The sequence below is a fragment of the Sceloporus occidentalis genome, unplaced genomic scaffold (assembly GCF_023333645.1).
Source record: "Sceloporus occidentalis isolate IW3139 unplaced genomic scaffold, rSceOcc1.0.p SCAF_2, whole genome shotgun sequence".
Taxonomy (NCBI): domain Eukaryota; kingdom Metazoa; phylum Chordata; class Lepidosauria; order Squamata; family Phrynosomatidae; genus Sceloporus; species Sceloporus occidentalis.
In genome coordinates this window covers 127,852,243-127,864,342 of record NW_028316982.1, presented here as the reverse complement: position 1 = coordinate 127,864,342, position 12,100 = coordinate 127,852,243, and the positions used below count along the sequence as shown (strand labels likewise).

General features: G+C 39.3%; 1 protein-coding gene across 3 annotated transcripts in view; it reads right to left on the bottom strand.

Moving 5' to 3' along the window:
- LOC149319009 (AN1-type zinc finger protein 4-like) overlaps positions 1 to 12,100 on the bottom strand; it is a 115,080-nt gene that overhangs the window by 16,239 nt on the left and 86,741 nt on the right. Inside the window, exon 10 of one of the 3 annotated variants that reach the window (XM_089510920.1) lies at positions 5,635 to 5,752. The exons of the other annotated variants lie outside the window; for them this stretch is intronic. Coding sequence (XP_089367046.1) covers positions 5,635 to 5,752 — 118 coding nt within the window. The remainder of the gene's footprint in view (positions 1 to 5,634; positions 5,753 to 12,100) is intronic. 3 annotated transcript variants of the gene reach the window in all.

The window sequence follows — 12,100 nt, the reverse complement described above, 5'->3', positions numbered from 1 at the left end:
AAGCAGAGTGAGTGCAAATTGTATTACCACACCGGTGCAGATTCAACTATTCGAATCGGCATCCTTGCGCATGCTTAGTGGGGGTCTGAGCAGGCAGGGGATGATGGGATAGGTGGCAGGGTGAAGGGGGGGGCAGATCGGGGTGCAGGAGCAGGCAGGGGATGATGTGATAGGTGGCAGGGTGAAGGAGGGGAGCAGATCGGGGTGTAGGAGTAGGTAGGGGATGATGAGATAGGTGGCAGGGTGAAGGAGGGGGCAGATCGGGGTGCAGGAGCAGGCAGAGAATGATGGGATAGGTGGTAGGGTGAAGGAGGGAAGCAGATCAGGGTGTAGGAGCAGGCAGGGGATAAATGGAATAGGTGGAAGGGTGAAGGAGAGGGGCAGATCGGGGTGTAGGAGAAGGCAGGGGATGATGGGATAGGTGGCAGGGTGAAGGAGAGGGGCAGATCGGGGTGTAGGAGCAGGCAGGGGATGATGGGATAGGTGGCAGGATGAAGGAGAGGGGCAGATCGGGGTGTAGGAGCAGGCAGGGGATGATGGGATAGGTGGCAGGGTGGCAGAGAGGAAGGAGGGTGAAGGAGGAGGAGGGGGATGAAGGAGCAGGACACAGGGGGGCCAAGGGAGCAACATCGGTGTGAAATTCCACACCAGACCAATTGGAAGTGAAATCGAAGCAAATTTTGTTGAATTCGCTTTTTTTCGAATTCACCAAAATGAGGAGTCAGTGCAGATTGAATGCAGAAGTGTTTCATAAGAACCCCCCATAGAAAGCAATCATATGAGATAACACATCACATTTTAGCGTGAATTCACATAGCTGGACCTGCAGTCATGTTGGAACTAAGCTGCAAAAACTTCCGTGTGATAAACACCATAGTTTACAGAAAGTCACTGGTAGAAAAAACAATAGGTGTTTGAGAACCGGCTGATTATGGCAGCTTTTTACTTTCATCATAATCACTTAAAGTGCCATTATTAAGCAACTGCCAAGCATGGTCAATCAATCCTTTTAAGAGTACAGGAGATGGGAAATGTCAGGGTTTTTAGACATGGTGCAGGGTAGGCCATGCTATAGGCCTTTAGCAAATAAAATAACAGAGCAAGAACAATGGAATTTCACTGCCCATTATATCTTGCTAAACCATATCCTGCCTAGTGGTTTCCTAATAAAGGAGAACTATATAGTAAATGAGAAATGCATTTGATACTTACTTGTATGGCACTTAGTTTAGAGATAAAAAGCTTACTGGACTTGAAGGTTTAGTGAACAGTTACTGGCGTTTATCAAAGAGGGGTTTTCCAGCTCAGATCCAGGGTGATTGCGAATCGAGCAATGCGAATTCACGTTATAACGTTAATGTATTTTCACACCTGGCTCCTTTCAATGGGAGCTCATCCAGTGGGGCTTCCGTGGGGCTTCCGGATTGAATCCTTACTGGCTCCTTATTTGGGAGAGTTCACTGAATAAGTGAGTTGACAGGATTCGCATTGAGGCTCACTTCGAATTCACTGTCAATTGGTCTGGTGTGGAATGACACTTTGCTTGTGCTCTGGTACACCACTGCAAAACCCCGAGGTTGCAAATTTCCCATGATGCCATGCTGCAATTTTGTCCTATTTGCTTCCGGTGCTCCCCCCCGAATGAATGCATTCACGTTTTAATGTGGACAGGAGACAAGCTGGTGAGGAGGGGGGAAATGGGGGGAGAGAGAGAAAGGGAAAAGAGGGGGCAAAGGGATAGAGTGGGGTTAGTCTCTAAAGGACTCTTTGGGGGTGGGGGGCAGGACGTCCTCCAAAGTGGGGCCAAGGTGGAGGCAGGATTTACTTCCAAGTAGAACTTCAGTTTCTACACTGATTTTTTTGCAGTGAAAGAAATTTATTATTATTATTATTATTATTATTATTATTATTAATTTATTTTACTGCAAAACAACAACAACAACAACAACAACAATTTTGCCGGTGGATGATATTTGCATGAAGCAGAGGGCATTTAGAGATAGGTGACATTCCCTATCATTCACGTGAGGCTAGGGATGGAGGGTAGATCCAGATGACAGATCTGAAGGGAAAGAAACAGGAGGCTGGAGGGAGAGATGGAACTCCCAGAATTCCATAGCCTCAAGCCAAGGACCCCACAACAAACTCCAACTCCCATAATAATAATAATAATAATTTATTATTTTATAATAATAATAATAATAATAATAATAATAATAATTTTTAAAAATATTATTATTAATAATAATAATTTAAGTTGTTAGTTTGCTGAGGTACCAGAGCTCTCCGGCAGAGAAGGCTCAATGTCTCAGTACACTACAGTTCCCAGAATTCCATAGCACTGGCCCAGGACAGTTAAAGTAGAGTCAAACTGGATTATTTCCCAGTGCAGATGCAGAGGCTAGCATTCACATGAAACTGGAAAGGGATGGAAGGTAGATTTCAATCCAGATGACAGATCTGAAGGGGAAGAAATAGGAGGCTGGAGGGAGAGATGGTATTCCCAGAATTCCATAGCCTCGAGCCAAGGACCCCACAACAAACTCCAACTCCCATAATAATAATATATGTAAAATAATAATAATAATAAAATTTTAAAATAATAATAATAATAATTATTATTATTATTATTATTATTATTATTATTTAAGTTATTAGTTTGTTGAGGCACCAGAGCTCTCTGCCAGAGAAGGCTCAATGTCTCAGGACACTACTGTTCCCAGAATTCCATAGCACTGAGCCAGGACAGTTAAAGTGGAGTTAAACCAGATTATCTCCCCAGTGTGGATGCAACCTAAGAGAAGGCAACTGTTACAAAGGGAAGGAGAGATGTAGATAAAATAGATGAGGAGAATGACAAGAGGATAGATGTCGATGTGGCTGAAATGGATGGGGGCTCTGACATGGAGGACCCCTTTGAATTTGGCTGCTAGGGTGTCAGAACTCCAAAGCCAATTACAAGTCAATCTTCACAGTTCCTATAGTTACTGCTCATCTTGCCTAGTAATTGCTTTAGGTTGTAGTTCTGCCTGCTTGTAGTTGGGGGGATGGGGTGCTGGCTGCTGCTTGGGAATGGATGCTGCTTGGGAATGGAATGTGATAAGGCCAAGACATCTGTAAGAGTCTTCAAGGCCACAGTGTTTGCTTCTCAGGCCTGGAAAGGAGGAGGGAAGAATGCCCACAGGAAAAAAGGTGGGGGGAAGTAGGGGTTTTAACTTAGTGCTTGGGGCTTGGCTTGCCAGATTCTGCTGAAAAGTTTGTCCAGTCACATCTATCTGTATTTCCAATGAAACTTCACTGCTTTTAAGCAAGTTGCTGTTGTGGATTTCTGGTGGAAGTTGCTGGGGTCTTACATAGGGATGGGGAATTAGAAGGGAGGAAGAAAGGTGAAGCTGTCATTCACGTGAAAGTGGAACCAGGCTCCCTTCTTCACTCTGGGAGTGCAAAGGTATGCACCGATGTGGTAATACAATTTGCACTCACTCCGCTTTGCATGAATCCGCATCACGTGACTTGCCTTGGATTCGATTCCCCCTCAATATGGAAGGGCAACAGAAGGGCACCAGGTGTGATAAAACACTCACGTTATAACATCAATTCGCATTGTTCGACCCGCAGTCACCCCTGATCTTAGCTCCAATAACCTCAGTGTGATAAATGCCACTCTGATATATACACAACACACTTGACTTTTTAACTTTTAGAAAAACTGTATTAGAACATGTGAACCAAAGTAACAAATTCTTTTGCTAGTGCTTTTCTTTTTACTGTTTTCTTTTCTTTTTACTGTTTTCCCAGCTCCTCATAAGTTGTAAAACCAAAGAGGTAAACTGTTTCCTGCAGTTCAGGTTTTAGTAGTGACATTTGTAACAATTTTTTTTTAAAAAAGAGTAAATTCAATTTCTAATTATTATCCAAATAAATTATATATTAAACATTCCAATCATAATAATTTTATGTCAAACCAAATTAGGCACAATTGTGTATTATGTTCCTAATGTAACAAATTGATTTCCAATCTAATATAGCATTTCCATTTCCCCTCTGAAAAAAATCATATCCCCCCCCCCAAAAAAAACCCAAAGCCACAAAATGTCTTTCTCCATGGCTTCAAAATTACCAGAAATGTTACATCTCTAGGTAAAACTCTGGGGTTAGAAATATCCTAAGCTTGTCTGATCTTGGAAGCTATGCAGGGGCAGCCCTGGTTAGTACCTGAATGGGAGACCACCAACAAATGCAAGTGCTGTAGGCTCTATTTGAGAGGAAGAAATTGGAAAAATCACATCTGAGTATTCCTTTCCTAAGAAAATCCTATTGAATTCATGGGGTTGCCATAGGTTGACAAGCAACATGAAGGCACAGACACACACAGGTAAAACTTTATCTTAACTTTATGGATTTTCCAAATGGACCTCAGTGCAGAAGCTGTGGGTAGAAATGCACAGAGACTATGAAGAAGACCAGGACTGTATTTCCCACTACTCATCTTCCATGATGTAATTCCAAATTTAACAGATTTATTTTTGGAAATCCATTGGAAATCCATTTCTAGCACTTCGATCTGGTTTCAGGCGACTTCATCCTAATGTATGTTTTTCACAGTAGTATTCATAGATGGAAACTTTTAAGAAAGTTTAAAATAATACTGTTGTGTGCCTTCAAGTCATTTTCACCTTGGGGCTTTCTTGGCAAGATTTATTCAGAGAAGGCTTTGCCTTTGCCTTCTTCTGAGGTTGAGAGATGGTGACTTGCCCAAGGGTACCCAGTGGCTTTTGTGGCTGAGTAAAGATTCGAACACTGGTCCAATGCTCAAACCACTATAACTCTATTAGATAACTACATAGCCAGAGCAGTTTCAGAGATGCATATTCTACAAACAATTTTTTTTTGGGGGGGGGGCTATATTTATAGCTGAAGGCTGTATCAATGATAGTGATATTGTTGGTGCATTAATTTCCATATACAAAAGATAATCAAAATTAGTACTCTAGTTAATTAAAAATATTATTCTCTCCCATTATGCTATTCTTATTCTTCATGTGCTGACTGTCAAACACTAATTTTACAAACTCCACAGTGGTCATCAGAAAAGAGAATCCTATGTTGTTGCACTGTAAATCTCAGCAGCATCAGGTAGCATAGGGAATGATGAGAAATTTTGGGATATGCTCCAATGACATCTGGAGTGCTGCACAATTCTCACCCATCCTTGAGATAATAGTAAAACCCACTCACATAATATTAATTTATTTTTTGGTCAAGCAAGTCACGTCTTGGAGCAAATCTAGCTCTTGTTGTTAGGATTGAAATGTTACTTGCTTGACTCTGGCCCCAGCAATTCTCTAGTCTCAGTTTGGAATCTATCATTGCAGTTTATATTGAGGTATGGAGAACTGAGAAAAGGTAATGAAGAAAGCATTATGTCATTGCTTCTAAGTACTTTAAAGGGGACTTCAAATTATAACATTTGAATCTATTGGCTGAAGACTGAAGCATCAACATATGAAAACATATGTAGTATTTTGCTGTATTCTGGAACTATTCACTGTTTTGTTCTGCTTTTGTTTTATGGTAAATATAGTTTAAACATAGTTTAAAATTTTAAATGTTTAAAATGTAAACACAACTTACCGACATTCATAGCTAGTAGCTAATCCGGTTTTCTTTCCACAAAAGAAACAATGCTTTGCTTTTTTCTTTTTAAGTTGAATTGAACCATTCACTGGTGGGAAATGAGTTTGGCAACCTACTTTTAAATAGTAAAATATGAGTGATTACATTTGTTATCACAGAAATGGTGAAAGAATAGCAGCTCACAGGAAAGACTTTTCTTCATGAGTGAAACTATTTCTTAAACTGACCCACGGAAACTTTCATTCCCAGGTCTGAGATGCAAAGTGGCTGCATGCATATATATATATATATATATATATATATATATATATATATATATATATATCCCCAGTGAAACATAACACATTATATTAAAATACAAATTAAAATAATTATGCAAATTGAACTTAAACAGTTTCAAACTACATACTAATAAGAAACAAGAATTAAACAAATGAAAACTCCAGAGCATGCATTTAAAACCCCTGACAAGATTCAAGATGGTCTTTAGATATTTGAGACTTGGGCCAAAACAAAATTAATCCCAAAAGGAATAAATGTAAGATATTGCATTTAGGCAGAACAAGTCAAGTGCACAAATACTGGATGAGAAACATCTGGACAGTGTAAAAAAACATATAAGGGTTTAGTATACTACAAAAGTCAAGAGTGATATGTGGTGGCCAAAAACAAACAAACAACCCAATGCAATTCTAAGCTGTTTCAACAAAACTATAGTTCAGATCCAGGGAATTAGTAGCATGAATATTGGATAAGAATACAGATGAGCTGGAAGATGTGTAGAGGAGGGTGACAAAGATGGTAAAGACTCTGGAAACCAATTCATCTGAGGAACAGTTGAGGGAAGCAAGTATGCTTAGCCTGAAGAAAAGAAGATTGAGAAGTGATATGGCTGCCATTTCTGAACATCTGAAGAGCCACTATGTGGAAGATGGACAATGTTTATTTTCTATTGTTCCAGAGGAAAGGGATATAACAGACAGAGAATACAGAAAAAACCATTAGGTTTTCATAGCCTATGGCAAAGCATTTGACTGTATAGATCATGAAAAGTTATGGAACACACTCAAAAACATACGGGTGCCACTACATTTGAAAGTTCTGATGAGAAATCTGTACCAAGGACAAGAGGCCACTATCAGAACAGAATTCAGAGAAACAGAGTGGTTCCCAAAAGGAAAAGGGGTCAGTCAAGGCCACATCCTATCACTCTCTTTCTTTAACTTATATGCTGAAAACATCATAAGAAAAGAAGAGTTACAATCAGAAGAAGAAAGAGTAAACATAAGGAGGAAGAAACATCAACAAGCTAAGATATGCAAATAACCCCAGAATATTGGCGGAAAATAGCACAGAGTTAGAACAGTTAATATGGAAGGTTAAAGATGAAAGTGCACAGTCAGGTTTTAATGTTGAACATAAAGAAAACAAAAATAATGACCACAGAAGAAATACATAAATTGAATCTAGACAATGAGGAAATTAAAATAGTTAAATAATTCCCATACCTAGGATCAAACATTGACCAGAATGGTGACAGCAGTCAAGAAATAAGAAGAAGATTAGGAATGGGAAGGGCAGCTATGAAAGAACTGGAAAAGATACTGAATAGCAAAGACATACAACTGAGCACTAAAGTCAGAATTGTTCCGCCCATTGTATTCCCCATTACCACGTATAGATATGAGACCTGGACAGTGAAGGAATAAGACAGAATGAAAATCAACTCATTTGAGATGTGGTGCTGAAGAAGAGTACTTAGGATACTTTGGGCAGCTAAGCCATTGATTTGGATATGATACTGTACCGCTGAGAACAATTTGGATTCTTGGATGGTGGATTGCAGTCTATGAGGAGGGACATTTGGCAAGGGATGAGTTGCACCTCATGCCAGTTGGCAGAAACATTTTTGCCAATAGCCTCAAAAATTTGATCAAGGAGGCGGGATGGTATTTTGGAAGGCAGGAGTACATCAAGAGCTGGAGATAATAGGCAAACTATTATAGAGGGAACAAGACAAATAATGCAAGAACTCAACAGTGGAAGGGGAAAAAACTTTACGTAGGCAGCTAGGGGGGATGTCCCATGGTCTTAGATGTCTCTATACTAGTTCACAGGGCATGGGAAATAAGATGAACTTGAACTCCTAGTACAACAAAGTAAATATGATATAACAGGCATCACTGAAACCTGTTGAGATGAGTCTCATGAGTGGAACATAGTAAGAGGGGAATAGCCTTTTAAAAAGAAATAGGCCAAATAGGAAAAGAGGACAAATAACATTATATGTCAGGGATATTTAAGCCTATGAAGAGATCTAGGACTTAAATCCTGGAAGACAGGTGGAGAGTATCTGGATAAAAATTAAAGGGGAGGGAAACAACAGGGATGTTATTGTGGGAGTCTACTGCAGAACCCCCAGTCAGGCTGAAGAATTTGGTGATGCCTTTCTAGAACAGATGGCTACATATTCAGAAAGCAGAGATGTAGTAGTGATGGGTGACTTCAACCATGCTGATGTTTGCTGGAAGTCAAACTCAGCCAAATCCTCCAGGTTTAGCAAAATCCACACTTGCCTGGAAGACAATTTCATTGTCCAAAAGGTAGAGGAGGCAACAAGGGGATGAGCTATTTTAGATCTGATCCTAACTAACAGGGATGAGCTGGTTAACAAGATGCAAGTTGTGGGATCCTTAGGTGGGGGTGATCATGTTCTCCTAGAGTTTGCTATATAGAGGAATGGAGAAGCCAGGAATAGTCTGACACGCATTCTAATCTATCTATCTATCTATCTATCTATCTATCTATCTATATATATATATTATTGAGTTTCTGCATTGGATAAATTGGAGAAAATGAGGAACAGAATAATAAAAAAGAGAAAGAAAAGAAAAATAAAAAATACAAAGAATATACATATAAATAAACATTTATTATATTTATTTGTATCCTGCTCTTTTCCCAGGACTGGGACTCAGAACAGCTTCAAAGCATTAAAAACAGTATAATTTAAAACATTTTTTAAAGTACATTAAAAAGGAATTAAATTATTACGGTATTAAAACAGATAGTTATTAAAAGAATAAAACATATTTTAAAAAGATAAAACTATATACAGTGGTACCCCGGGATACGAATTCTCCGGGTTACGAAATTTCCGGGTTACGAAAAAAACCCATAGGAAATTATTGTTCCGGGTTGCGAAAGTTTTTTCGGGTTACGAAAAAACTTTTGGTGCTTTTCGGCGCTATTTTGCACAGAATCGCGGCTTTTCCCCATTAGCGCCTATGGCGATCCGGCTTACGAAGGCTTTTCGGGTTACGAACGGCGCCCCGGAACGAATTAATTTCGTAACCCGGGGCACCACTGTACAGAGAAAAAAACTGTGTCTTAATAGTAATTCCTTAAATGCCTGTGTGAATAGGTAGGTCTTCACCTGCCAGCGGAAGTCCATCAAGGAGGGAGCCATTCTGATCTCTCTGGGAAGGGAGTTCCAGAGTCTAGGGGCAGCCACCGAGAAGGCCCTCTCTCGCGTCCCCACCAACCGTGCTTGTGATGGTGTTGGGATGGAGAGAAGGGCTTCTCCAGAGGATCTCAGAGTCCAGGCTGGTTCATACCAGGAGAAATGGTCTGCCAAATAGCGTGGACCTGAGCCACGTAGGGCTTTATAGGTATATCATACAGATATATGAACCAACAAGTAAGAAATAATTGTGTTATTAATCCATCTAGATGTATATCAGTATGCTATTAACAGCTTATAATTCTATAATGCTTCACATAACTGACAAGTATTCCCCCTCTTTTTAAATGTTTTTAACCATAATATATCTATGTCTTATCATAATAAGACTTTTTTTTAACATTCTCTCATTTATTTTCATATTCTTGGGTTGTTTTCCTTGCCATATACATGATTGGTTTATCCATGTTCGCTAAATCATTGACCCTTAATTTCCATGCTTTTAGGGTTGGAATTACACTGGATTTCCAATATTTAGCATATGTCATACGTACTACTGTTATCATGTATAGAATCACGCTGATCTGACTTTGTGTCAATTTAACTTTTTATCATGTCTACTATATGTAATAGAAACAGTTCTGGATCAAGACGGATATTTATCTTTAATACTTCCTGCACCATCTTATGTATGTTTTCCCAATATTTTTTACTTTACTGCATTGCCACTGTATATAGTACATAGTACCTATTTTATCCTTGCATTTCCAGCAATTACTGTTATATTGTTTTGTTTTTTCATTTTAGCTAATCTGGAGGGAGTCAGATACCACCTATGCAGCATTTTTTAGATAACTTTCTTTTAAAGTATTACATTTAATAAATTTTTAGTTATTCACACATTCTAGACTTTAGGAGAGCTGATTTCAGCACTTTGGGAAATACTGGAGGTGATCCCGTGGTCAGGAATACTATAAGAGAAGGGAGTTCAGGATAGATGGGAGTTTCTCACAAGGGAGATACTGATGGTACAATTTCAAACTATTCCAACGAAGAGGGAAAATGGGAGGTGTCTCAAGAAACCAGGATGGATGACTAAAGAACTTTCAACTGAGCTAAGTTTTAAACAAGAAATATATAAGAATTGGTAAAGGGGGAAATCACCAAAAAGGAATTCAAACAAATAGCTAGCATGAGTAGGGGTTAAGTCAGAAAAGCTAAAATGCAGAATGGGTTCAGGCCTGCTAGAGAGGTTAAGAACAATAAAAAAGGCTTTTGAGGGGTATGTCCATAGCAAAAGGAAGAAGGAAATGGTAGGGCCACTGCATGGAGAAGATGGAGAAATGCTAACAGGGGACAGAGAAAAGACAGAACTACTCAACACCTTTGCTTCAGTTTTCACACAAAAGGAAAAGAGTGCTCAACTTGGGGAAAATGGAACAGAGGACATGAAGTACAGAATAAGGAAAGAGATAGTACAGGAATATCTGGTTAATATAAATAAATTTAAGTTTCTGGGACCAGATGAACAACATCCAAGGGTATTAAAAGTACTGGCAAATGTAATCTCAGAGCTATTGACAATAATCTTGGAAATAGCTTTTTGTGGGTTTTTCAGGTTATGTGACCGTGTTCTAGAAGAATTTATTCCTGACATTTTGCCTGCATCTGTGGCTGGCATCTTTAGAGAATGGTGACATGGAGGTGTATGGGGTACATATACTGTATGACCCTTGGTTGAGAGGCAGTGATGCCACTAATGTCACCATTCTCTGAAGATGCCAGCCACAGATGCAGGCGAAACGTCAGGAATAAATTCTTCTAGAACAGGGCCATGTAGCCTGAAAAACTCACAAAAAAACTATGGATGCCAGCCGTGAAAGCCTTTGACTTCACAATCTTTCAGAACTCCTGGAGAACAGGAGAAGTCCCAGTAGACTGGAGGAGAGCAAATGTTGTCCCCATCTTCAAAAAAGAAAAAATAGTGGAGCCCAACAATTATTGCCTTGCTAGTCTGCCATCAATACCAAGAAAGATTCTAGAGCAGGTCATTAAACAGAGAGAATATTTAGAAAAGAATGCCATAATCACAAAAAGTTTCTGAAAAACAAGTCATGCCAGACTAATCTGATCTGTTTATTTGTTTGTTTTTGATAAAATTATCAGCTTGGTAGATTAAAGGAATGCGGTAGCCATAGCATATCTTGATTTCAGTAAGGCCTTTGACAAGGTCCACTATGGTATTTTTGCAAACAAGCTAGTAAAATGAGGGCTAGACTATGTTAGTTGGATTTGTAATTGGTTGACCGGCTGAACTCAAAGGGTGCTCAGCAATGGCTCCTCTTCATCTTGGAGGGAAGTGACCAGTGGGGTATTACAGGGTTCTGTTCTGGGCCCAGTGCTATTTAACATTTTTATCAAGCAGCAGCAGTTTCATTTATATACTGCTTCATATTGCACTGAACAGTCTCTAAGTGGTGTAAACACCATTAATTCTGCATTGTGGCAGCAGACGCAGCTATAATATGGGAAAACTGGCTGTTGTGATGGACAGAAGACCCAAGGAAGCCTGTACATAGAATGGGCATTTTGGATTATGATTATTTTGGATAGTGGCAGGAAATAAGGCTGAAAGACAGGAACATTAAGAGCCTACCAAAGATGTTACCATATCTTGGTACACTTGGCAGAATGTATTTATGTTCATTTTATTGCAATAAAAGTTAAAACAAACCAAGGGTACTTGATGACTGTTCATTATAGCTTAGCATGTGCTAGAAAGAAAGATCATGACATATTTTGGGAGAATATTTTTGGCAGAGGAAAAAAATTAAGTGAATAGATGTATTGTGATAACTCAACTAATGCCCTGTAGTATATGCATTCTATCCTTTGCTGCAGCTATTGTAGAAACTGAGAGATGACAGGACTCATTATACCAGGGAGTTATACCAGGTTGCCAATGCTGCTGTGGTATTTTAACCTCACCATCCTTTACAC